The following is a 27876-nucleotide window of genomic DNA, read 5'->3' as shown; positions in this document are numbered from 1 at the left end:
ACCATATTGTCTATCTGTGATGCAACTTTCAAAGAACCATGTACCTGAATCCTTTGGTTTCTCTGTTCAACAACACTACCCAGTGCCCTATCATTAATTGTATAAGTCCTGCCCTTGTTTGTTTTACCAAAATGTAATACTTCACCTTTATCCAAATTAAACTCCATCTGCTACTAACTGATAAAGATACCTTTGTTATCTTAGATAACCTTCTTCACTGTTGATTATATCACCAATTTTCGTGTCATCCACAAACTTACTAACTATGCCTCCTAAATGCTCATCCAATTTTTTATATAAATGACAAACAATAATCTCGAAGCAGAATTAAGTAGGGTTACTTCTGAGGAAAGCTGTACGTCAACTTTGTGTTGCCTACGTGCTGAGGATGGGACAATTACCAAGGGCCTATCTGCTGCTCCTGGTCTGAGTCCCAAGTCCTTTTCCCAACCCAAGAATAGGGAGTCCTTTCCCTAGCTTGAACACAGTAGTTTCCCTAACATCCCAGACTGCAGTTATTATACCCCACTGTCCTGGGCCCTGGGAACATGAAGCACTACTGATTGGCTTTGTGCCTCAGCAACTGGCCCAGAACTCTAAGAAGCTAAGTGCCAGTTAAAGTCAGCCCGCACAATTTGAATCCCAGCTATACAATATGACAGCAACAGATGCTGAAAGGATCCTCAATCCTGTCACTGTCCAAAGAACAGTCCCAGCAGGGGGCTACAGAATAGTATGCAGTCATCACCAAAGATATGAATCATAGGAAGCCAAAGTCCACATTGAAAATGCAATAAGCTTTTTTAAAGAAATCACTCCAGGTATTTCCATAAAACTTAAAGTATAGCTATTTTCTGCAATCCTTCAAAATAAAGTTTCTTTGTAACATCTTCAATACCAGATTTTGTAATTACATCTAAATACAAAAAATTATATGTGTTTCATACTCAAATTTTGACATGAACATGTAAATCACTTACTTCCAGCTGTTCTTACTGTTTTGTCTTGTGATGGCAGGTTCATGAGAAAACTTTCTCTGTTCTTGAATTTGCTGATGCTGAGGTAAATGTTGCTGAAGTTGGCTAAAAGGTAGCATTCAAGTGATTAACATTCATTAAGAGAAACGGTAAGTGTGATTATGCTCCTGTAGCCATTCATTTTATTTCCTAGTATTGGTCAAATACTTATGTATCAAAGTATTATTCATACAGAATAGCAAGCTATTATAATGAAATGATAAATTTGCAAAAATTGTTTAACTAACAGTCAGGTCTATTCACTCTTTTTTCAAACATATAGAACATAAACATATTCAAGTTAACATCCAATATAACCTAATTAGAATTACCTACAATTTCCTCTCCACTGTAGACAGATATTGATACCCCTATGACTGCCTTCCAAATTATTTAAATCTATCTGCCACTAATGTGGGCGGCACGGTGGCACAGTGGTTAGCACTGCTGCCTCACAGCGCCAGAGACCCGGGTTCAATTCCCGACTCAGGCGACTGACTGTGTGGAGTTTGCACATTCTCCCCTTGTCTGCGTGGGTTTCCTCCGGGTGCTCCGGTTTCCTCCCACAGTCCAAAGATGTGCAGGTCAGGTGAATTGGCCATGCTAAATTGCCCGTAGTGTTAGGTTAAAGGGGTAAATGTAGGGGTATGGGTGGGTTGCGCTTCGGCGGGTCGGTGTGGACTTGTTGGGCCGAAGGGCCTGTTTCCACACTGTAAGTAATCTAATCTAATCTAATCTATGGTTGTCCATAAAAATACTGAAAACACGAATCAGTTGTGATCTGTACAATTTTGTTTGCCGCTATTCAACATATACTGGCATTTGTAAGAAACCACGTAGTGATCAACAACTATATATGTTGGCAAAAAAAACTTCCAGATCTATCAGAATGACAATAGTAAGGACCTTATCCGGTGTAACCTAGAACTCTGTGGGAAGCTAGAGAAGTGATTGCTGGGCCTCTTGCTGAGATATTTGTATCATCCGTAGTCACAGGTGAGGTGCCAGAAGACTGGAGGTTGGCTAATGTGGTGCTGTTGTTTAAGAAGGGTGGTAAGGACAAGCCAGGGAACTATAGACCGGTGAGCGTCGGTGATGGACAAGTTGTTGGAGAGAATCCTGAGGGACAGGATGTACATGTTTTTGGAAAGGCAAGGACTGATTAGGGCTAGTCAACATGGCTTTGTGCGTGGAAAATCATGTCTCACAAACTTGATTGAGTTTTTTGAAGTAACAAAGAGGATTGATGAGGGCAGAGTGGTAGACGTGATCTATATGGACTTCAGTAAGGCGTTCGACAAGGTCCCCCATGGGAGATTGGTTAGCAAGGTTAGATCTCACGGAATACAGGGAGAACTCGCCATTTGGATACAGAACTGGCTCAAAGGTAGAAGACAGAGGGTGGTGGTGGAGGGTTGTTTTTCAGACTGGAGACCTTTGACCAGTGGAGTGCCACAAGGATCGGTGCTGGTCCACTACTCTTTGTAATTTATATAAATGATTTGGATGCGAGCATAAGAGGTATGGTAAATAAGTTTGCAGATGACACCAAAATTGGAGGCGTGGTGGACAGTGAAGGAGGGTACCTCAGATTACAACAGGATCTTGATCAGATGGGCCAATGGGCTGAGAAGTGGCAGATAGAGATAAATGTGAGGTGCTGCATTTTGGGAAAGCAAATCTTAGCAGGACTTATACACTTAATGGTAACGTCTACCAAAGAGACCTTAGAGTGCAGGCTCATAGCTCCTTGAAAGTGGAGTCGCAGGTAGATAGGATAGTGAAGAAGGCGTTTAGAATGCTTTCCTTTATTGTTCAGAGTATCGAGTACAGGTGTTGGGAGGTCATGTTGCCGCTGTATAGGACATTGGTTGGGCCATTGTTGGAATATTGCATGGAATTCTGGTCTCCTTCCTATGGGAAAGATGTTGTGAAACTTGAAAGGGTTCAGAAAAGATTTACAAGAATGTTGCCAGGTTTGGAGGATTTGAGCTATAGGGAGAGGCTGAACAGGCTGGGGCTGGTTTCCCTGGAACATCGGAGGCTGAGGGGTGACCGTATAGTGATTCACAAAATTATGAGGGGCATGGATAGAATAAAGAGACAAAGTCTTTTCCCTGGTGTCGGGGAGTCCAGACTAGACGGCATAGGTTTAGGGTGAGAGGGGAAGATATAAAAGACAACTTTTTCATGCTGAGGGTGGTATGTGTATGGAATGAACTGCCAGAGGAAGTGGTGGAGGCTGGTACAATTGCAACATTTAAAAGGCATCTGGATGAGTATATGAAACGGAAGGGTTTGTAGGGATATGGGAAGGGTGCTGGCAGGTGGGACAAGATTGAGTTGGGATACCTGATCGGCATGGACGGGTTGGACTGAAGGGTCTGTTTCCATGCTGTACATCTCTATGACTCTAAGTCAAAGTTTGAGCTGCATTTACTTCACATCACAATTCGGTTCATACTACTAGTATTGAGAAATTCTCTTCAGTATGCACTGGGAGGAAAAACTGACCACCAAAGCCTATAAGTCAAAATACCATAAAAATATGGCATAAGAAAATAGCAAGATGTAAACAAATACGAACATGAGACAGGCAAACAGCACAGATTGCCAGAGGAATAGACAGTTTAAAAAGTTATTTTTTTCTTAATTAAACATATATTAGATGTGATAAATTATTTGCCACAGAAATAAAAAGAAACATTCACCATGAATTCTGACAAATGATTGCAAGAAATGTCCTGTCCAGAATTTTTATTTATAGTTCACATTTTTGTAACAGCCTTTCCTTAAATTCCTATCATCTAATTGGGAAAAATTAGCTTACTGGTTTCACAATGCATTCCGCTTGGCCAACTTTAGCATTTGTGGATTTTTTCCAGAGCATATTTATATAACCCTAACTGTTACTTTGTCTTATCTGTTCAGGTCTAGTTGCACCAACGGACTCTAAAGTTGGCAATATTTGCAAATTTTCGAATAACTCAAAGGTCGGTGCAAAGATTGCTGGTTTTATCCTGCAGTCTATATTTTGGCTAAAGCAGAGCTGAAGGGAGAAACACAGTGAATGAAATTGAGAACAATGCAACACAGAAAAAATAACAACATAGGGATACTTTGGAAATGAATCAGAGAAAACCGTGCTGTTAAGGCACCTATGTATTCTAGGAGTATTCCTAACTCAGACTTTGTGGAATTGGGTGTCTTATTTACAATACCACAAGTTTTTCAACTGTTTTGAAACTTCAAACAGAACATACGTCTTTATTATTATAACTGTTGTCAAGTTTGGGCAAACTGGTTCAAACATGCCTAACCTCTCCTTTTCTGTACCGGGATGGTGAGCGGCACGGTAGCTCAGTGGTTAATATTGCTGCCCCAGGGTCGTCTCCAACTTCGAGCAACTGTCTGTGTGGAGTTTGCACATTCCTCCCATGTCTGCGTGGGTTTCCTCCAGGTGCTCCAGTTTCCTCCCACAATCCAAAGATGTGCAGGTTAGGTGAACTGGTCATGCTAAATTGCCCAAAGTGTTCAGGGATGTGTAGGTTAGGTGCATACGTCAGGGGTAACTATAGGATAATAGGACAAAGTTTGTGAGAAGATTTGTAGCTCGGGTGCTCGTTGCTGTGGTTCTGTTCGCCAAGCTGGAAGTTTTTGTTGCAAACGTTTCGTGGCTAGTTGATCAACTAGCCACGAAACGACATGACCAGCTATCCTTAGTAGCCACACATGAAGATTACAAGCAACATGAATTTGACTGGAACAACACTACCATTATAGGGCAAGCGAAACAAAGAACAGCCAGGGAATTCCTAGAAGCATGGCACTCATCCACAAACTCCATCAACAAACACATAGACCTGGACCCAATATACCGGCCACTACAGCGGACAGCTGAAACTGAAAACCGGAAGCGACAGGGACAGGCCACTATAAATGCCGGAGGAAACACCACAGAAGCGCTTCACAGGAGGCTCCCAAGCACTGAGGATGTCACCTAGACAGGGGACGAAACGTTTGCACCAAAAACTTCCAGCTTGGCGAACAGAACCACAGCGATAATAGGACAAGGTAGTGGGTCTGGGTGGGTTACTCTTCAGAGGGTCGGTGTGGACTTGTTGGGCTGAAGGGCCTGTTTCCACACTTTGGGGATTCAATGATGCTTTCTTTTTTTATATAGATATTTTTATTGAAAGTTTAACATGTTTTTACAAGTTTACAAAAGAAAACTAAAAAAAATCCAAGTGTAAACATTGATATACAATTAAATCTTAAATAAATGATAACCAAAATCTATCAAACAAGAAAAAAAATACCAAGAGAAAAAAAAAAGACTAAACTCAACTAATTACTCATCTAACTTACAAATAACCAGAGTGTATCATTAAATTCTTACATTATTCAAGAGGGAAAAAACAATCCAACAGATAACACATAAATTGAGTAGGGATATGCTCGGAATGTGTTAACATCAGATCACAAAACCCGTATTTATCCAAAACATCCCAAGCATAGAACATATAAAATTCACAAAAATAAAAGCTCTTTAGTACATTCAGATCAATATAATTAAAAAAAATTTCTAAATAGTAAAAAAAAGTATAAAACGTATTTAAATGGAGATCTTCCCCCTTATTCCCAGGGGGCATCACTTCCTTTCCAAAAAACCCACAATAACCTCTCCCAATCAGTGCCCCACCCTTGACCCAGGCATCCCACGATAGGATAAAGAAAATTCAAGTATACTACTGAACTAGAACTAACAGTGAGTACCCTATCCCCCACCCCCCCCTCGGATATATTTGGTAATGTTAATACCATACATGAACATATATGACTATAAAATTACAGTCTCAGCAAATAATAATTAAATATATTAATACAAAATAACAGGGGAAAACAACCCCGCTCCCAAGGACAAAGATAAAATAAAATGCCACCTTCCCCCCATCTACATTAACTAGACCCCCTGGCCTATATATAAATATATATATATAATATATAAAAAAGGGAGGAAGAAAATCGCTAAGTAAAGGATGAATAAATAAACCCTTCTTCCCACCCCCCGAGATAATATTAAACAGTAAAATAATGAAAGGAAAAAAGAAGGGGGGGGGCGTAAACCGGGGTGGGGGTAGGGCAAAACAACATCAATTAACTCTTATAATTTGTCTAAGAAAGTCCAAAAGTTCCTTGGCCTTCTCCGGTGATCCAAAGTTATACACGGACCCTTCATGGCTGAAGCGTAGTATAGCTGGGTAGCGCAATGAGTATTGAATGTTTAAATCCCTTAAATGCTTCTTCGCTTCATCAAACGCCTTCCTCTTTCGGACCGAAGGTGGGGAAAAGTCCTGAAATAACATAATCTTGGATCCTTTATGAGTCATGGCTTGGGGATCTTTCCCAAGATTTCTGGAGGCTTCCAAGAGCATCTGCCTCACCTTATAGCTCTGCAGCCGGAACAGGACCGGGCGGGAGTGCTGGTTCGAGCCGGGCCTGCGTATTGCAACCCAGTAGGCCCATTCCACCCTTACCTGGCCTGATCCAGCCACCAGATTCAATAACTGCGGAAGCCACTGTTCAAGGAACCTTGTAAGCTGGCCTTCTTCTTCCTGTTCGGGCAGGCCCAGCAAACGAATATTTTTTCAACGACCTCAATTCTCGAGGTTGTCAATGTGATTCTCTAAGGTCCGACTTGCTGCTCGAGAGTCCGGACCCGATCCACGGCCGATTCTGCAATGGCCTCGGAGGTCGCGGCCTTTAGCTCCGCCTCTCCGACCCGGCATTCAATTTCTTCGATGTCTCGGCCGTGCTTTCGTAGCGTGGCCGAGAATGAATTCCATCAACATCGGGACTCTTCAATGAAAGCAATGATCTTCGCATCGAGTTTGGAGATTATTTCCGCAAGGCTCGCCACCGTAGGTAAGTCCCCTGGGGTGGCTGCGGACGCCTGTGCTGCAGCTTGGGAGGGTGGAGGAGGGGTTCCTGCTTGCTGAGAACTGCGGGCTCCTTTCCCCCTAGTCATTTTTACAGGAGACTGAACTGTTTAAATTTAGTACTAAACCACTAATTACATTAAGTAAAAACTATTTTTAAATGATTTTGTGAGTTTGGTGGAGAAGGGTGACCCACTTTGCCTAGGTCTTGGGGGAGCACTATAGACTCAGACTTGCTGAGTCGCCGCCATCTTGGATCTCCGTCCAATGATGCTTTCTGTGTCTGAATTATCTTAGATGCATATAAACTTGGAATATATTTTTACATCAATATTCTTTTGGCAGATACTTTTTCATTATAGTTGGAAAAACAGTAAATTATCACATTGTTTAAAATAACAAGGAAATAGTTCTGAGAGATGGTGAAAGGGAGAGATACTGTTCTTGTGGTAGCATTCCTACCTGTGAGCCAAAAGGCCTGGGTTCAAGTTCCATCTGCTCCAGAAATGTGTTATAACACATCTGAACATATTGATTAAAACAGTGTGAAGCTATACATCATGTTGCAGTACTTGATAATGTCTGTAAAGGACATAACCAGCACTTCCAACATCTGGATATGACTCTTCCTCATCCCAAGTGCTGCCCTCAGACCACAGCATATCTCCCTAGGGAAATGTGAAGTGATTTTTGTCTTTGGGATCTATATTTTACTAAGGCAGTAATCAAGAGTTTCCAAGCAATCAAAAAAACAATTAACAATTTTAAAATTGAAGGAAAAGCCAACTTCAGTGAGTTTAAAAAAGTGCTGGAGAATCTCAGCAGGTCTGGCAGCATCTGAGGAGAGAGGAACAGAGTTAATTTGAGTCCATTATGACTTTTCTTTGGAACTGTAAAGTTCCCTCCAGGATTAATTGGACTGAAAGACTGACAAGCAAAACTGTAATGGACCAAAAGCAGCCTTTAAGAAAAGATAGCTTGGGTAGTTAAAGTACATTCTGACACAGGGACAGATAGGGAAAACAGTGCAAGTGTTTCTTGGGTGATGTATGTGATAAAGAGTAAGATGAACCAGAAAAAGGGACAGCATGACAATGTCAGGTTGGTAATATGTTAGAACCAATTTTAAAATAAGAAGGCCAAAGTGAGGTAAGAAAAGGAAATGAGAGGCAAAGAGAAAATGTAAAATGAGAACAGCAGCTAATATAAACGAGAAATCAATAATCTTCCACAACCATATAATAGTAAAAGTTTATTAAGATGAATTGTAGAGGTGATCAGAAACCAAAAAGGGTTGCAGAGATGGAAACAGAAGGTATTAAAGTATTTTGGAATTGTCTTTATCAAGGAAGAAGATTCTACCGGAATCATAGAAAATAACAGGTAGTTCAGTATTGGATTGGAAAAAAATTTCAAAGCAGAAATATGTGTAAGTTTGACTGTATTTAAAGCTGATAAGTTGCTACATATGAATGGGAATCATCTGAGAAGGCCAAAGGAAGCATGGGAAACAAGGTCGGAAATTTTGGGGTTATAAGCCGTATCCTTCCAGTACTCCTTAAATATAATGTAGCTCGTCTTTCTGCACAAACACAGTCAACTTAAAAGAAGCCAACACTTAAAAAGCAATAGATAATTTTCATAAAACTGGCCAAAATCCATCTCCATCATTCTACAGGATGGATAAAACTTGATATACAAATACTGATTGTATTCTTCAATACATAGGCCACACAATAAGTTTGCACAACAAACTTTAAAAATAGCTACAGATTTGGAGCCCTTTGTGTCTGTACATGCCTAACACTCCTTGAAAATGCTAATCCCAAATAACCGTTTTTTGGTCAAAGCAACAATGATCTGACACAGTAAAGTCCTACCATTCATTTGCTCGCCCTTTCCAAATTTGCTTATTCTTGCAATACTTACCGTGTACCTTTGTACTGATCCAACTACAATGTTCACTCATCTGTGGTTACTGAATATAAATCTGCATACTGTGCTTGTGTTGCTTTTTGCTTGGCTTTTTTTTCCAGCAGTTCACTTAGCACTGCTCTCCTTTGACTTTGCGACATGGCCATTTGCTTGAAGTACATGCAGTGTCTTTGATACATACGCAGCCTGGTACATGGTGCAGATGTAAGACATAGCAGACTGCCACAAAATAAGATGTTCACCTCTCAACTCTCACCTCTTCCAGGCTTTGTGTCTGCACTAAAGGGCAAGGCAAGACAGAACTACCATTTGAGGGGCCAGAACACAAAAAGGCAAGGATGCTGTGAGCATCCAGGTAACCATAAAGTAGATGAATGCTAAGAAACAAGTGAATAGCTCTGAAATGCAGTATGGCCCAATCCATGAGCTAGTGCGCATTCCTGAATACTAAGTGCCATTACAGCAGCATTCCAATAATAAGTGCTGGTTCATTCCAAAACACGGCAGTGAAATTCAGAACTGTACTTGGATGGGAGATGTGCCATGTTAATGAAGGAATACAGTATATGTCCATGGATGTGGGGTGCATGCACTAGCTGTCCATGGACAGTGCTGAGATGCTGGTGACTGATGTCCAAGATGGATTTCCAAAGGTGCAAGCAGTAAGCTGCAATCACAAAATAACCACACTGACTTTTAATTCAAGAATTACAGATGGGTGACACGGTGGCTCAGTGGTTAGCACTGCTGCCTCACAGTGCCAGGGACCCGAGTTCAATTCCTGCCTCGGGCAACTGTCTGTGTGGAGTTTGTACATTCTCCCCGTGTCTGCGTGGGTTTCCTCCGGGTGCTCTGGCTTCCTCCCATAGTCCAAAGATGTGCAGGTTAGGTGAATTGGCCAAGCTAAATTACCCATAGTGTTAGGGGTAAATGTAGGGGAATGTGTCTGGGTGGGTTGCTTTTCGGAGGGTCGGTGTGGACTTGTTGGGCCGAAGGACCTGTTTCCACACTGTAGGGAATCTAATCTAATCTAAAATTCTCGATGTCTAGTTTGTATCTGGTGAATCAGACAATAGGAGATGAAATATTAAGTAACAATGAGTGGTAATGAGTGACAATCTATGCTAATAGGCCTCTCACTATTCACGAGTGAGAATCTCATCTGGTCATCCAGGACGTGGTTGAAAATGGGACATTTTAGTCTTTACATTAAGAAGCATCTCACTGGACATCTCACCCTATTTTCTCAAAATTTCTTTATGTAGCCGATGTCATTCAGCTGGGTAGATACTGCCCATTACACTTAGAAGGTTGATGTTGTGTTGTTAAATAAAATCAGAATTGAAGAAACTGTTTGATTCACGTTTGTTAAAATTAGCTTAAAAGCATTCAATGGACTCTGCAAGACTGTTATAACCATTAGGTCAGAGCAGGCTATGTGACAAGAACTTGAAACTTGCGAACACAGGAAGTGGCTGAAGTGAATAGATGCATTTTAGGAGAAGTTCAATAAGTATTTTAGAGGAAAAACAATTATGAATGCAATAGTATCTTAGATGAAGAAAAATGGGATGAGGCCTAAAAGAGATTAAATACCAGCACTGTCTGGTTGGACAGAGTCCTGCTTCTGTGTCATATGTCCGATAAAATCCTGTCCAATAAACCTGAAAATGGTGGAGAAGAGCAGTGTGGTCATCCATGCATAAAGCTTCAGTGTGAACAAATGAGAGATAATTTATTATGCCACTTTTGCTGAGAGTATCATAACTTTGACTAAGGTAATTTTAGTGTTTTAAGTATTACCTTAGTCAAGAACCAGAATCAGGATTGTAGGGATTCAATCCTGGTACATCTTTAATTCTATCATACCAAGAGGAAGAAATAACAGATGCAGGAAAAGAGAAAATAAACAGATGAATCATTTCTTTACACTCGCTGTAAATCACTTTGTCACATTCTCTTCATGTGCCAGTATGCAATAAGGAAATATGAAGCTTTAAATATGCAAAAGTATCCTCTGCCCCTCAGACTGACAAAATTATATTTATGTATTCTATGTAAAAGCAGTGGTGGGCCTAAGATGTTGTTCACCAGATGAGCAAGTCCAGGTCAGTTTGCCCTTGTTCCCAGGTATCCTGGCAATAAAATTATGCTTTGCTCTTTAACTGAATGTATAAATAAGCCAAAGAACTTTGAATATAATTCTAAGTCATTACAATGATTTCTCAGAATACTGTACATATTCTTGTTAAACAGATTTTATATTCAGAGCAATCATAACAAAAAGGTGGGCTTAAAATTGATACATCTTTCAGTGCTATATATTTACCCAGTATTCGTAGATTTCGCTGAATTTGATGGAGGAGTCATCCCACAACATGAATTATCCACATTACTCCTTATATTGGGATACTGAAACTGGGTCCTATAATTGTTTTGAACTGCTTTCTGACTGCCTGATGCTCTGTTTTGAGTTAATCCTTTGTGGCCTTAAAATAAATAAACATTTTTTTTTCATTCAAATGTAAAAATGACAAAGAATGTTTCTACAGCATCGTTCAATAAATATGGTAGTGTAAAAATGTTATATAATAGTCAACATCAATGTTTCTTCTTTTTTGCCTTCCTTGTGGATTTCCAGAGTCCACGTGTTGCAGCAACTTCCAGAACCAGAAGTCAACGCTGAAATCTGTATCAGTACACTGTGTACTGTGAGGAACACTGGAACAACCTACATGCAACATTGGTCAATACTGAAATGCAAGTCAACACTAAGGAGATTTACAAATTATACCTGATTAAGTCATGGCATGTGGAAATATAATTGAATCTTTATAATTTGAGTTCTCACTCAGAGCTATAAGAGGAACATTAATGGACTCTAAAATCTTACCCACCACCAAGGTCAGGCTAACCAGCCTACAATTTCTCATCTTTGGCCTCCCTCTTCTTAAACAGGAGTGTTACATTAGCCATTATCCAGTCCTCTATGACTTTGCCTGACTCCAGTGACTCCTGAAAGACACTGCCAATGCCTCCACAACCTCCTCAGGTTATCTCCTTCAGGAATCTGGGAAATTAGTCCGTCTAGTCGGGACATTTTTCCACTTTAGACCTTTCAGCTTCCGCAGCATATTCTTCTTAGCAATGGCCAATAACATGATGAAAGTGAAGCATGAAATAGAGAAAAAGTTAAGTAATGTATGATCAAAGAGTGATAATCTTGATTACCTGCTGGTGGTGAATCAAAACTCTCTGGTGTAGGAAACAGGTTATTTGAGCCTAGCTCATGTTCTATAGGATTTGAAGTCAATGGCAGTCGGGTTCTTTTCTTTTGATTAAACAGTAATACAGGAAGGCAACCTGAAAAATATCATTTAAAAATCAGATAAGTTTCTACATAACCTAACATACCTGAAAAGAAAAGTAATCTGAATTGAAGGCAAATATTGTGCACGTGCCTTCAAAACACATCTAAAAGAGCTTTTCAGTATAGCCACAACTATTATATTACATCCATTAATATCACAATGAAACAATTAACTCTGTGAATACTTCGATCAATCTGAAATACATTGAAAATTCTTACTAACCAAAATGAATAAAACAAGTACCATTCAAACTAAATGCATGAACAACTCCATAGGTAATTGTTTTAACAGCTAACACAATTACTTTGAACAGTTTTACCATTAATTTTTTTTTGGGACAATGTTTTAGCAATTAATTTTGGCACAAATTGCAAAAAGTCATTGAAAATTCAATATCTTTGTTGAAGTGTGTTTCTCTTTTTGCTTCAGATCAGAGTTAAGTTTATATTCACAGATGCTAAAAATTCTGATATTAAAATGAAAGATTTATATCTGTTAGCATTTCCAAGTGCTCAAAATGGTTAAAGGGAAACTCTCGATCTTAAATAAGTTCATATATGGAACACCTCACTAATATACATAATATATGTACTGAGATAGGCCATTTAAACCAATAGATCCATGGTAATGTTAGTGTTCTACATGAGCTTCCTCTGACCTTTGATAATAATCTAATCAACATATACTTTGATTCCTTTGTCCCTCAAAGGAATCAAAGTATATGTTGATTAGATTATTATCAAAGGTCAGAGGAAGCTCATGTTCATCTACCTTCCCATTAAATTCACTTATGTTAGTTACTTCAATTATTCCTCAGGTGATTAGTTAAACATTCAAATTCTGAGAAAAGACATTTCCTCAAATTTCCTTTTGAACGTATTAGTGATCAAGTTATTTTTATGGCCCCTTTTTCTGATCTCACCACAAGTGAAAAATACCTCCTCTACATCAAATTTATAAAACCTTTTCATAATCTTAAAGAAATTAAACTTAATACTATTTTGCTACTGTATGACCCTATTAACCCATGTTCAAGCACTAATTCAACCTTGACTCTTGGCAACATGTTTGCCTGTGTGAAGAAGCTGTGGATTCAAATCCCAATCTAGAGACCTGAGAATAAAGTAGAAACTTACTGCAGTGCAGTCAGTGTATGTGGACATCAGATATTGTACTGTGAGATGTAATTTTCTTCAAATAAGGTTTCGGCCAAGACCCCACATCTTGTTCCATTGGACATTAAAGATCTCACGGCATTATATAAATAGCAAATGAGTTTTCCAATGTCTTGGTCAACATTTATCAATCAACAGCACCAAAAACAGACAGGTTATTTATGTCATTGCACCCTCTGGGAGGCTGCTGAACAAAAGTTGGCTGCCACGTTTACTGCATCAAAATGAGTGTATTACAAAACCACTTAATTGGCTACATAGTGCTTTTGGACTTATGGTTGTGAAAGTAGCTATGTAAAGTCTGTCTTTAGTTCATTTTCATCAATGTTTTTCTTGACATTGATATTTTCTACAGTTTGCTGTGGATTGTTGGCAAAATGGTTTTACCCTTATCGGTGACACAAGCATCCACTCAATGCAGATCAAAGGCAATTCCAATGTGGTCAATCCTGCAAGCTCTCTCATTAGCATGGGACTTGTTCCACAGACTACTTTAGCAACACCCCGACAACGTCATACCCATAGAACCATGCAGATCTATCAACATACTACCTGTTTTAAGTACATGGTATTACCTTTTACAAATTAGGATACAAATTGGGAGTTTGTTCATGTTTAGAGTAGTCTGGAGTGTGCTAATATTTGCAGGAATCCTACATATAAATGTTTGCAAATAATAGGAATAACAGTACCGAAAATAATTGTATAAACAGAAGACAGATTGATTGATTGTTCTGTTATTTGCATTTCTCAATAAAGTAATGTAAAGTTGACTTTAAAAATAAGATCAGAATGGGCTTAAAACATGCAAGAACAATAACATACATATTAAAATATCATGGCTAGTGATTGGTGAAAAGATATTTTCAATAATGGCGGAGAATTCTCCAATATACTCACTAATATATTAGCAATGTACAAGTTATAAAAAAAAATGGTAGGTTGTCATAGAGGTGTACAGCACAGAAAGAGACCTTTCGGTTCAACTTGTCCATGATAACCAGATATCCTAAATTAAGCTAGTCCCATTTGCCAGCACTTGGTCAATATCACTCTAAACCCTTCCTATTCATATACCCATCCAAATACCTTTTAAATGTTGTAATTGTACCAACCTCCATCACTCCTTCTTGCAGCTCATTCCGTACATGCACCACCCTCTGCGTGAAAATGTTGCCCCTTAGGTCCCTTTCAAATCTTTCTCCTCCCACCTTAAACCTATGCCCTCTAGTTCTGGACTCCACCAACCCAGGGAAAAGATCTTCTTATCCATGCCCCTCATGATTTTATATCCTCTATAAGGTCACCCCACAGCCTCCAACACTTCAGGGAAAACAGTGACAGCCTATTCAGCATCTCCCTATAGCTCAAACCCTCCAACCCTGGCAATAGCCTTGTAAATCTCTTCTGAACACTTTCAAGTTTCACAAAATCCTTCCTATAAGAAGGACATCAGAATTGCACACAATATTCCAAAAGTGATCTAACGAATGACCTGTACAGTCGCAAAATGACCTCCCAACTCCTATACTCAATGCTTTAACCAATAAAGGAACGCACACTAAATGCCTTCTTTGTATGCTATCTATCTGAGACGCTACTTTCAAGGAAATATGAATCTGCACTCCAAGGTCTCTTTGTTCAGCAACACTGCCCAGGACCTTACCATTAAGTGTGTAAGTCCTGCCCTGAGTTGCCTGTCCAAAATGCAGCACCTCATACTGTTTTCCTACTGTGATGGTCACATGCCTGGTTCTCAATTTTAAATCAAAAGGAATAAATGGTAAGCACTTCTTCACGGGCTGCAGGAAAGAACAACAGTGCATCACCAAGTTATTCTCAAATACAGTCCCACAGCAAATCAAAATTATCTGTGAATTTCTTACAGGAGGTCATTTTCATGCTACACTTGGATTAAATGTTTAGTCTGGAAGACCATTAATCAAGGCAGGAAATTAAAGCATAATATTGCAGAAATAAGGATATGAATGTGAAATAAATCTGCCAAATTAATAAAATGCATCAAATAGGACTAACACTCCAAAGTGACTGCCTATGAGCAAAATATACCTGCTGTAGCTCGGGTTGAATTTTCTGTAATATTCCTCTTCATTGTCTGATCCCGGTATCACTTCACTAATATATTAGCAATGTATAAGTTATAAATAAAAATGTCAATGTCATCAATTTTACACACAGTTCCCTCTGATGGTCTCTGAATTGTAAAAATGTGGTCAAAGATCAAATTTCTTGAACAATGCTGATGAAACAGATATTGAGTAACAAGATTTTAGAGGAGTTGTTTGTATCTGGAAAAAAAACAAAGATTCAAACAAAACAAAGTTGGCTTTACATATGTTACTCTTCTAATAATATTAATTATTCATAGTTATGTATTTTCTTATCCTACAGCAAATAGTTTTAACCTATATATTACCCATAAGAAAATCTTACCAATTCAAAATAGCACTAGGGAGTTATACAGTAACTCCTGCCACCCAAGAATTTTGTAACTTGTTAATGTTTCAGGGCTATAAGTCACACCATTCTGTCCGTCTCTGCTGGGATCATATAGTCATAACAAGTCACAGTCTCAGCACATAACTTCTGTTCACTGATGATGAGTCGCACTGAAATGTGCTATGTAGACATCAGATCACAAAGTCCTCTTTGAAACCAGCTAAGACAGTTTCAGTATAAGAGGTTATAAAATGAAGTCTCCATCTTTTTTAGTCTGCATTCTACCTGAAGTAAGTGAGGACTGCAGATGCTGGAGATCAGAGCTGCAAATGTGTTGCTGGAAAAGCGCAGCAGGTCAGGCAGCATTCAAGGAGCAGGAGAATCGATGTTTCGGGCATGAGCCCTTCTTCAGGAAGTATTCTACCTGGAATATCTATATTTCTGACAGACACGAGTATAAAATTTGTGCAGAGAAACAAATTCTATTTAATGCTGAGGTCACTTTTGAAATATCAGATATTTTAATGACACCATAAAGTGAAGAAGCCCAACCATCATTTTGACTAGCTCACCCTCAACTTGAATTAAAGGATAATTTTTCATTTATCAGGTATAGAGGACTAATCTGCTGCAGCACTGATTTCTGGAAGATGAAATTGTGATCCTGAACACAGCACACATCCAGGACTTCTTACCTCTTTCTGTACAGTAAAGAGACAGCTTTAAACTGAAGCTTTGCAGCCAGGCTGTCAATTGTTCTGGTGTGGGATAACAAATCGCATTGAAAACCCAACAGATGGAAGAAAATAACTTAAACACATACCTTCTGTGTATTCCATTAATAGCCACTTAATTCCATTCAGTATATACTTTTAAACTCTTAGCAACTTAACATCACGAGGGAAGTGGAAAAAAGCGCACTTTGGAGGGGGAAGTGTAGGCTGAAGACATTCAATAAACACTGGAATGGGACCAAATCTAACCAGACTTGCTGCAAATCTGGATGAAGTCATTGGAGAAATGAAGCCAACCACAGAAAATGTTGAAAAAAACTAGCAACACCTATGTAATTGAGAGGTATAAAGGGTCTTAACTTTTCCAGTGGGGGAGGGGGACCTAAGTCTGAGTCAATCTCTGTTACTTCTTAAGCCACGGCCCCACTCCGCTTGAAACAGAGAAAACAAACTTTTTTTTTAATTAATCCTGACAAACTGACAGACAGCTGGGATTTAACCAAGAATACGAACCTGAACTCAGAGGGGAGGGTAAAATCAGCTCGGAATATTTTATAAATCCTGAGGCATATTATTTTATACCTAAGAAGCTGTAAGGATATTGTGAAGTGATGGTTACATATTTATATAACTATTTATAATCATTTCGTGAAGCGGAACCGCTGAAGTGACTCCCAACCGTTGAGACTAAAACAAAATGGCGCCCAAAGCAGCACCGCGCGACAGAAGCGCGGGAACCATACGCTGCCGCCTACGTAGTGACGTCAAATGCGTGTCGCGTGTGAGGACGTCAATGTGTATGACATTAGTTAACAGCTGTTTGGATAAGATTCCATAAAAATACGACTCTTCCAGCACAATAGTAGTGTCCCTATCATTGGGGCCAGGAGGCCTGGGTTCCAGTCCCACCTGTACCAGTAGATGTTTAATAACGTTTAAAAATCACACAACACCAGGTTATAGTCCAACAGGTTTAATTGGAAGCACACTAGCTTCGCTCCTTCATCAGGTGATCCATTGTAGCACAGAATTTATAGCAAAAATTTGCAGTGTGATGTAACTGAAATTATTCATTGAAAAATTGATTGTCTGTTAAGCCTTTCATCTGTTAGAATACAGTGATAGTTTCACTTCTTTCATGTGTAAATCATAAAACCCTTTTTTTAAAAGTTGCATTCTCGGGTTAGCTGTTAACAATGCTGATAACAACTCTGAACTCTGAACAGGTTGATTAGGAAAAATAGGTTAACAAAGGTATTGGGTCATCTGTGGTTTAGTGGGTACTAGACTTGTTTCTGGATCATGAGGTTTTCAGGTTCAAATTCCACTCCAGAAACGTGTAGCACCAAACCTATGCTGTTGGAGGCGTCACATTTCCTGCAGTTATGTTTGTGCCCAGACGTCCTTGGAAAGGGAGCACATAGTGTCCACCAATACTCTTGATGCGTTAAGAGAGAGATGGACACCATGGGGATAGAATGCTTTTTTTCTCCTTACAATTCCATTTGATTTTGCTCCTTACCCTTTCCTTCATCTTTGATGGTTTGCATTGCCCTTAACCGGCTTTGCTTATAGATTATTCAGTTGGAAACATGGGTGATTTATGGTAGTGTTTAATAGAGCAACACAATACCACAGATGATTTGGTGATGGTACAAAAAAAATGTTCAGTTGTGTGTAAAACCACTTCTGGATAGAAAAAATATTAAAATTAAAAGTGATGGGTTTAGGGTGTTCTCCTTGCTGGAGGCTGCTGAACAGTCTCTTCTGAAATCATTGTGTTTTTAAAGCTTGATAATCAACTTGATTACTAAATGGAACAATAAAAAAGCCCTTTTTATATATTCATCCAGGAATGTGGGCACTGCTGGCCATATTATTGTCCATCCCTAATTGCCCAGAGCGCAGTTGAGGGTCAACCACATCACTGCGATTCTGAAGGTATATTAGTGAAGGACATTGGTGAGCCAGATGGGTTTCTCCAACAATCAGCAACAGATTCATCATCATAACGTGGCTCTTAATTCCAAACTTTCTTTATTGAAAACGTGCTAATGTGGGATTAAAACGTGGGACCCCAGATCATTACCTGAGTCACTGGTTTAACAGTGCTACTATCTGAAACCAAGTACTCAACGGGAATTTGTAATCTAATGTTGAAAATACTCAGCAGGTCTGACAGTCTCCGTAAAGAGAGGTGAGATTTCAGATCTAATTCTTCCACTTGCGCTATGCACTCGCGTGCTAGGGAGATGACAGGCTGGTGATTCAATGTGGCTTGCGTCATATGTTGTGTTTGACAAATGCTTAAACTTGTGATTTTCCTCACAATGTTAAGTTTCCAATCTCTAGCTCTGGAGCAAGTGGGACTTGAACAGGGGACTCTTAATCCAGAGGTAGTTGTACCATCACTGCACCCTAACAGCCTCTGCAGCAAAAAAAAACAGAAAATTTGAAGGTTGTACCATGGCAGCACGGTGGCACAGTGGTTAGCACTGCTGCCTCACAGCGCCTGAGACCCGGGTTCAATTCCCGCCTCAGGCGACTGACTGTGTGGAGTTTGCACATTCTCCCCGTGTCTGCGTGGGTTTCCTCCGGGTGCTCCGGTTTCCTCCCACAATCCAAAGATGTGCAGGTCAGGTGAATTGGCCATGCAAATTGCCCGTAGTGTTAGGTAATGAGTAAAATGTGGGGGTATGGGTGGGTTGCGCTTTGGCGGGTCGGTGTGGACTTGTTGGGCCGAAGGGCCTGTTTCCACACTGTAATCTAATCTAATCTAACTATCTGATGGTAGTAGCAAAATTTGTTTTGGCGAGGGAATAAAAATGGGTTTTAAAGGAGCGACAGTTAATATACTGATCTTGCACCTAGGACTAAACCCAATTGGCTGCAAGTCTAGAGGAAATTGTACATAAAATGTCAGTTTCTAACTTTTGCCTACAACATAAAACTACTGAGAAATTGGCACTAAGTGTGGATACTACTCAGTAGTTGGTGTGGGAAATAAAAGTGGTAGACTGGTGATTTTAAAAAATTTTTCATTGAAGGACTATTAGATTAGATTACTTACAGTGTGGAAACAGGCCCTTCAGCTCAACAAGCCCACACCGATGCGCAACCCACCCAGACCCATTCCCCTATTCACCTAACACTACAGGCAATTTAGCATGGCCAATTCATCTAACCTGCACGTTTTTGGATTGTGGGAGGAAACCAGAGGAAACCCACGCAGACACAGGGAGAATGTACAAACTCCACACAGAGAGTCGCCTGAGGTGGGAATTGAACCTAGGCCTCTGGGACTGTGAGGCAGCAGTGCTAACCACTGTGCCACCATGCCACCCATTGATGAGATTGATTAGAACAAACTTTATGTCACTGTTCCCAGATCTGTTGTTCATCTGTAACTGTTTGAGGCTGATAGTGATTTTCTAAAAATTAATATTTCTTATATTCCCCAGCAGTAACATCCTTCGCCTTGATGAGCGCGAAGATTCACCAATGTTAAAGAAAATCACAATTATTCAACAAGGTGCAGCTTCAGAGCAGTTCAGACCAGTTAATTCAATTGCCTGTCAGCTTTGATATAAATCAGAACAAATGTCATGGTTCCAGATGGCTGAACTGGAGATGAGTATTCTGTTAATCCTTTAAATAGTAATATTCATTCCATTAATCATTTACGCGTCAGGAAAATTCAAGCAGCAATGAAATATGCATCAAAATTTTGTAGGTGACATTCATTCAAATTCACTAAATGCAGTCATAAATGGAGAAAAGAATTATTGGGTGTATAAAAGTGTTATTAAAACGACCACAAGATGGAAGCAAAAAAAAACTCAGTATTTGAATTGTGCTAAGCATCCAATTTAATGTTTGAAATAACCAATATTGGGGATAGAATCTGTTACGGTAGAAATCCATTCACTACGACAGCCTCATAAATACTACCGCTGAGTCAACCATCATCTTAAATTAGCAAGGCCAGTGTGAAGCATGCCAAAGTGAAGGAGATCGAGCCCTTGTAGTAAGTGCAGCTCCAGCATGGCTAGGCATTTTCAAAAGACTGTAATGTTTAAGCTTTTCGCTTTATTTCTTTATTTTTCTACTTATAACTGAGAAGGTCTGTAATGTTTAACTTTTAACTTTACTCCTTCATTTTTTGACACTATACTAAGAAAGATTGTAATGTTTAACTTCAAACTTTGTCCTTTATTTCTTTCTAAATGTTCTTCAGATTTTGCACCTAGGCACTTGTACCAAAGCTAGCACCATGCGTGATAACATTGTACACTTCTCACTGTACTCCCGTACCTGAGTACACATGACAATAAAGTCTAAATCTAATTCTAAAGCTTAGCTTCTTATGATTTTGTTTTATGGAAAAGACAGAAACAATCTGTTCAGCGAAATTGCAGCCAGATTAAAATAAATTATTTTAAGATTTTCATTAATACCAAGGAGTACAAAATGACTCCCTAAGGAATAAGTGCATTTCTATCATTAACTTGATAATTTTGATTCCAAAGAAACTAAGATGGGATTAATACTAATAAAAAGTGAGTAATAGCAAGGGACTCAATGTATTCTAACAAAGTTTAGATTGTGCTAAACGGCAAGGGTCTAGGTTTTATAATTATTTATTAATATATGGAAACATAGAAAATAGGAGCAGGAGTAGACCATTTGGCCCTTCAAGCCTTGTTCATCATTCAATATGGTCATTGCTGATCATCCAACTCAATACCCTATTCCTGGCTTTTCCCCATTCCCTTTGATTACTTCCGTTCTAAGAAGTATATGTAACTCCTTGAAAACTTTAAATGTTTTGGCCTCAGCTGCTTTCTGTGGCAGAGAATTCCACAAGCTCACGTCTCTCTGGGTGAAGACATTTTTCCATATCTCAGTTCTAAATAGCACTGTTCTCCATAATCATTGAGAACATTTTTCTGCATTTACCCTGTCTAGCCTTGTTAGGATTTTATAAGTTTTTATGAGATCCCTCCTAATTTTTCTAAACTCCAGCAAATATAGTCCTAATGATCCCATCTGTCTTCATGACAGTCCTGCCGCCCCAGGAATCAGTCTGGTAAACCATTGTTGTACTCTCCACATTTCCAGGACATCCTTCCTCAGATAAGGAGACCAAAGAGTGTGGTTCTTACAAGTGTGGCATGATGGGTCAGTGGTTAGCACTGCAACCTCACAGCATTAGGAATCTGGGTTTGATTCCAGCCTTGGGTGACTGTGTGGAGTTTGCACATTCTCCCCATATCTGGGTGGGTTTTCCTCCGGATGCTCTGGTTTCCTCCCACAATCCAAAGATGTGCGGGTTAGGTAGATTAGCCATGCTAAATTGCCCGTAGAGTGAGGTGCATTAGTTGGGAAATGTAGAGAAATAAGGGAATGGGTCTGAGTGGGTTACTCTTCAGAGGGTTGGTGTGGACTTGCTTAGGGGCAGCATGGTGGCTCAGTGCCAGGGACCTGGGTTCAATTCCACCTTTGGGTGACTGTTTGTATGGATTTTGGATTGGCACAGTGGTTAACACTGCTACGTCACAGCACCTGGGCCTCAGGTTCGATTCCAGCCTTAGGCCACTGTCTGTGTGGAGTTTGCACATTCTCCCATGTCTGCATGGGTTTCCTCCCCCACTCCAAAGATGTGCAGATTAGGTGAATTGGCTATGCTAAATTGTGTTAGGTGCATTAGTCAGAGGGAAATGGCTCTGTGTGGGTAACTCTTTGAGGGTTGGTGTGGTCTTGTTGAGCCAAATGGCCTGTTAGCATACTGTAGGGAATCTAATCTAAAACTACACACAATACTCCAGGTGTGATCTCACTAAGGCCTTGGACAATTGATAACCCTACTCCTGTAACTGAATACTGCATTGTAATACTGTAAAATGAAGTAATCTGATTTTTATTTTGGTTGATACCAAAATGTCAGCAATCTTCAGGAGAATAATGGAGGTATGATGGATTATAGGATACTCCAGTGTGATGTTATACACAGCAGGTTTGTAATTGTATTGTAAACTACTTCTCAGGAGTTGCTGTGCTGGTATGGGAAGTTAGATAAAAGCAAAACTACAAAATTATTGATAAAGGTCCTGATTTATTGTTTGGTCTAATGAAGGTGATCAGAACCTAAACTAGGGCAAAAACTAACAACACACATGATAAATATCCCTACAAAAGTAGTAGCAAAGAGAAATGCTGAACAATCATCCCTTCTACTGAATAAGGCAAGTTTTGCATGTATTCTATTTTGTAGAAAGGTGTTAACTGTTCTATCCTGTTACTGTGCTGTGGGAAACACAGAGTACGCCTACTGGACGCACACTATGTTGGAATGAGGATGAACTCCATACATCTAATAGCACCAATAATTCAACATTTTATGGATGAGTCTGGAAATCTGAGACAATTAAAGCAGCAAATTATATATGTTGGTCTGACAAAAGGGTTCAGCAAAGATTTACCAGAATGTTGCCGAGAATGGAAGGTTTAAGTATTAAAAATAGATTGGATAGGCTGGGACTTTTTTTACTGGAGAGTGGGAGGTTAAGGGGGTGACCTTATGGAGGTTTATAAAATCACGAGGGGCATAGATAAGGTGAGTAGGGAAGGTCTTTTCCCGAAAATGGGTGAGTTCAAAGCTAGAGGGCACATTTTTAAGGTGAGAGGAGAAAGCTTTAAAAACAACATGAGGGGCAATTTTTTTTTACACTGTGTGATTCTTATATGGAATGAACTGCCATAGGAAGTGGTGGATGCAGGTACAGTTAATAACATATAAAAACATTTGGATAAGTACATGACTAGGAAAGGACTGGAGGGATGTGGATTGAATGCAGACAACTGGGACTAGTTGGTTTGACAACATGGTTAGCATGGACTAGTTGGACAGAAGGGTCTGTTTTCATGCTGTATGACTATGACTTTATAACAAGAACCAGTCAAATGTATATTCAACAGAGTGATACATGGAGTTTGTCGGACTCTCCTTAAAAATAATTCTTCTGGAATCTGAGTGCAGATGTGAAATTATCACATTTCCTGTTCAAGAGATTCCACACTTAGCCCTTTATGTCTTTCTGAATATCATTGTGGCTAGGGACAGCAAGTATCCAATGCACTCCAACATTCCACTACTATTACTCTGGAACCTCCCATGAGATTTTAACTACCATAGGCTGGGGGGTGGGGGGTTTTCATTTAGATGTAACACCTGGCACTACTCAGCACCTCTTGCCAGCATGATTCCAATTCGCATCAGACAACCGTATATAATTACAGAGCACTCAACTGAATATCAGGATCAACTTCCTTCAACACAGCTGCTTTTGGAGGTTTAAAACAAAATATTGTTTTTCTCTTCTGCAAATGAAAATAGCAAGGAAAATCCTACAAAAATAAAAAAAAACCTTGACATAAATGCAAAAAGATATAGCAATATAAAGCTTTTAAGGAAAATGGCATTATTCATGTTAAACAGCAAACAATCCAAGCCACCCGGCCTGGAGGAAGAATGCCTCGTCTCATGCTTTAGGACCCTTCAACCACCTGGCATCAATGTCGACTTCACCAATTTCATTATCTCCATTCCCTTCACCTCATCCCAGATTCAATCTTTCAACTCAGCACTGCCCTCTTAAACTGTCCTACCTGTCCATCTTCTTTCCCACCTATCTGCTCCACCCTCCCCTCCGACCTACCACCACCAACCCCCACCTGTATCTACCTATCGCCCTCCCTTACCCCAACCCCAAACCTTACCCCAAACCCCACCCCATCTTCCTATTTATCTCTCAACTACCCTCGATGAAGGGATTATGCCCGAAACATCAACTGTCCTGCTCCTTGGATGTTGCCTGACCTGCTGTGCTTTTCCAGTACCACACTTTTCAACTCTGAACTTCAGCATCTGCAGTCCTCACTTTCTCTCTATTGATAAGTCTGGTAAGCAAGGCCTAATTTATATGGCATTCATAACTGCATTGATCCTTGGCCAAATTAAATTGTCAACTTAACTGACTAAATCGAAAAAAGTCTTACACAATCTTTCAACTAATTGGCTTGACAGGCTCCAGATTTAATAATTGCAGGCTAATTAATGCACACACTTAGAGTCATAGAGATGTACAGCATGGAAACAGACCCTTTGGTCCAATCCGTCCAAGCTGATCAGATATCCCAACCCAATCTAGTCCCACCTCCAGCATCTGGCCCATATCCCTCCAAACCCTTCCTATTCATATACCTATCCACATGCCTCTTAAATGTTGCAATTGTACCAGCCTCCACCACTTCCCCTGGCAGCTCATTCCATACTCGTACCACCCTCTGTGTGAAAGAGTTGCCCCTTAGTTCTCTTTCATATCTTTCCCCTCTCACCCTAAACCAATGCCCTCTAGTTCTAGAGTCCCCGATCCCAGGGAAAAGACTTTGTTTATTTACTCTATCCATGCACCTCATAATTTTGTAAACCTCTATAAGGTCACTCCTCAGTCTCCGACGCTCCAGGGAAAACAGCCCCAGCCTGTTCAGCCTCTCCCTATAGCTCAAATCCTCCAACCCTGGCAATATCCCCGTAAATCTTTTCTGAACCCTTTCAAGTTTCACAACATTTTTCCGATAGGAAGGAGACCAGAATTGCACGCAATATTCCAATAGTGGCCTAACCTGTACAGCCACAACATGACCTCCCAACACTTGTACTCAATACTCTGACCAATAAAAGAAAGCATACCAAATGCCTTCTTCACTATCCTATGTACCTGCAACTCCACTTTCAAGGAGCTATGAATCTGCACTCCAAGGTCTCTTTCACCATTTTCCAATATTTACACTCTCCACAAATTACATGCCTGCCTCACTCATGTGCCTTCTTATGGAGTTTATCAAAGATAATCTATTAAAAAGGTAATTAAACCCATTCAAAGGACCCTATGTTTATTAGAAATATAGCATCCAACAACAGCTATAAGTAAGATGAAGGAGTTTCTTAATTAAAGTAGGATCACCAAGTTCTCTGACACCTCCCTCCCCTTCCTGGACCTCTCCATCTCCATTAATGACGACCGACTTGACACTGACATTTTTTACAAACCCACCGACTCCCACAGCTACCTGGATTACACCTCTTCCCACCCTACCTCCTGCAAAAATGCTATCCCGTATTCCCAATTCCTCCGCCTCCGCCATATCTGCTCCCAGGAGGACCAGTTCCACCACAGAACACACCAGATGGCCTCCTTCTTTAGAGACCACAATTTCCCTTCCCATGTGGTTAAAGATGCCCTCCAACGCATCTCGTCCACATCCCGCACCTCGGCCCTCAGACCCCACCCCTCCAACTGTAGCAAGGACAGGACGCCCCTGGTGCTCACCTTCCACCCTACCAACCTTTGCATAAACCAAATCTTCCGCCGATATTTCCGCCACCTCCAAAAAGACCCCATCACTAGGGATATATTTCCTTCCCCACCCCTTTCCGCCTTCCACAAAGACCGTTCCCTCTGTGACTACCTGGTCAGGTCCACGCCCCCTCTACAACCCACCCTCCCATCCTGGCACCTTCCCCTGCCACCGCAGGAACTGTAAAACCTGCAACCACACCTCCTCCCTCACCTCTATCCAAGGCCCTAAAGGAGCCTTCCACATCCATCAAAGTTTTACCTGCACATCCACTAATATCATTTATTGTATCCGTTGCTCCCGATGCAGTCTCCTCTACATTGGGGAGACTGGGTGCTTCCTAGCAGAGCGCTTCAGGGAACATCTCCGGGACACTCGCACCAATCAACCACACTGCCCCGTGGCCCAACATTTCAACTCCCCCTCCCACTCTGCTGAGAACATGGAGGTCCTGGGCCTCCTTCACCGCCGCTCCCTCACCACCAGACGCCTGGAGGAAGAACGCCTAATCTTCCGCCTCGGAACACTTCAACCCCAGGGCATCAATGTGGACTTCAACAGTTTCCTCATTTCCCCTTCCCCCACCTCACCCTAGTTCCAAACTTCCAGCTCAGCACTGTCCCCATGATTTGTCCAGACTTGTCCTACCTGCCTATCTTCTTTTCCACCTATCCACTCCACCCTCTCCTCCCTGACCTATCACCTTCATCCCCTCCCCCACTCACCCATCGTACTGTATGCTACTTTCTCCCCACCCCCACCCACCTCTAGCTTATCTCTCCACGCTTCAGGCTCACTGCCTTTATTCCTGATGAAGGGCTTTTACCCAAACGTCGATTTCGCTGCTCCTTGGATGCTGCCTGAACTGCTGTGCTCTTCCAGCACCACTAATCCAGAATCACCAAGTTCAAAATCCAGGATTCTTTTGAATTAGTCATTGATTCAATAAGTGATGTGAACTGGGTGCAATTTACCACACCTTATAAAAAAAGATTTCAGAGTTAATAAAAGATGCAATAAGGTTTCAATACAATCAAGAGGATAGAGCTTATGTCTCAGGTTTTGCAGTCAGCATCTAACTGGTGACTCTTGCCACTAAGTTCCAAGAGAGCTGTCCACAAAGATCGACCCTTCTCTCTATCATGGATTTCATCTTCCATTGTTCTTGTGATGCTGATACGATGTTCAAAAGGTTCTCCAGGCGACCAACAACAATAATGTCACCAGCAGGCTCAGTAGCCTTCAAGTATTTATCCAATTCTCTTTGGGAGTTATTATTGAGATGCTCCCATAATCCTCTCAAATTGTGCATTTCAGATTGTAATATAATGCAATGCAAAAAATGTTCTCATCTTACTTCTAATTCTTTTACCTGTCCTTTTGTTACTGACCCCCTTGCCAAGGGAAACTGTTTCTCTTCATTTTCTCTATATCAAAACCCTTTCTGATTTTGAACACTTATATTGCATCTTCACTTTACCTTCTTTGCTGTATTCTTTTATTCCATGATATGTGGCTGCTCAAGTGGACAGCACCGTGAAAGAATATATTAATTTCCTGTTTCTAGCATAGTTTAATTCACAACATAAAGGAAAACAGATAGGGTTGCGTAGTGAATGTAACAAGGTCAGCCAGGTGGACCTCATAGTATATGAGTTCCCTAATTGGAGCTATGAACCTGGTCTATCAGGGAGTCCTGGCTGACAGATATAAACAGGAGGTTCTGTTCACTCTGAGAGCTGGCTCTGGAGAAGCTAGACCAATGTCAAGTACTAGGCAAAAGTGAGGAATGCAGATGCTGGAAACCAGAGTCTAGATTAGAGTGG

At 40.4% G+C, this 27876-nt stretch overlaps 1 protein-coding gene across 1 annotated transcript in view; it reads right to left on the bottom strand.

Moving 5' to 3' along the window:
* The window catches only part of spata22 (spermatogenesis associated 22), a 70744-nt gene that overhangs the window by 37045 nt on the left and 5823 nt on the right, over nt 1–27876 (bottom strand). Inside the window, exons 2-4 of the mRNA XM_087977085.1 lie at nt 12122–12253; nt 11220–11379; nt 981–1082 (exon numbers count right to left, since the gene is read on the bottom strand). Coding sequence (XP_087833211.1) covers nt 981–1082; nt 11220–11379; nt 12122–12253 — 394 coding nt within the window. The remainder of the gene's footprint in view (nt 1–980; nt 1083–11219; nt 11380–12121; nt 12254–27876) is intronic.

The sequence above is a fragment of the Chiloscyllium plagiosum genome, unplaced genomic scaffold, assembly GCF_037043375.1.
Source record: "Chiloscyllium plagiosum isolate Xiang-an unplaced genomic scaffold, Cpla_swu_hap1 HiC_scaffold_31, whole genome shotgun sequence".
Taxonomy (NCBI): Eukaryota; Metazoa; Chordata; class Chondrichthyes; order Orectolobiformes; family Hemiscylliidae; genus Chiloscyllium; species Chiloscyllium plagiosum.
The sequence above is the reverse complement of the archived record's forward strand: the minus strand, read 5'-3'. Positions and strand labels throughout refer to the sequence as shown.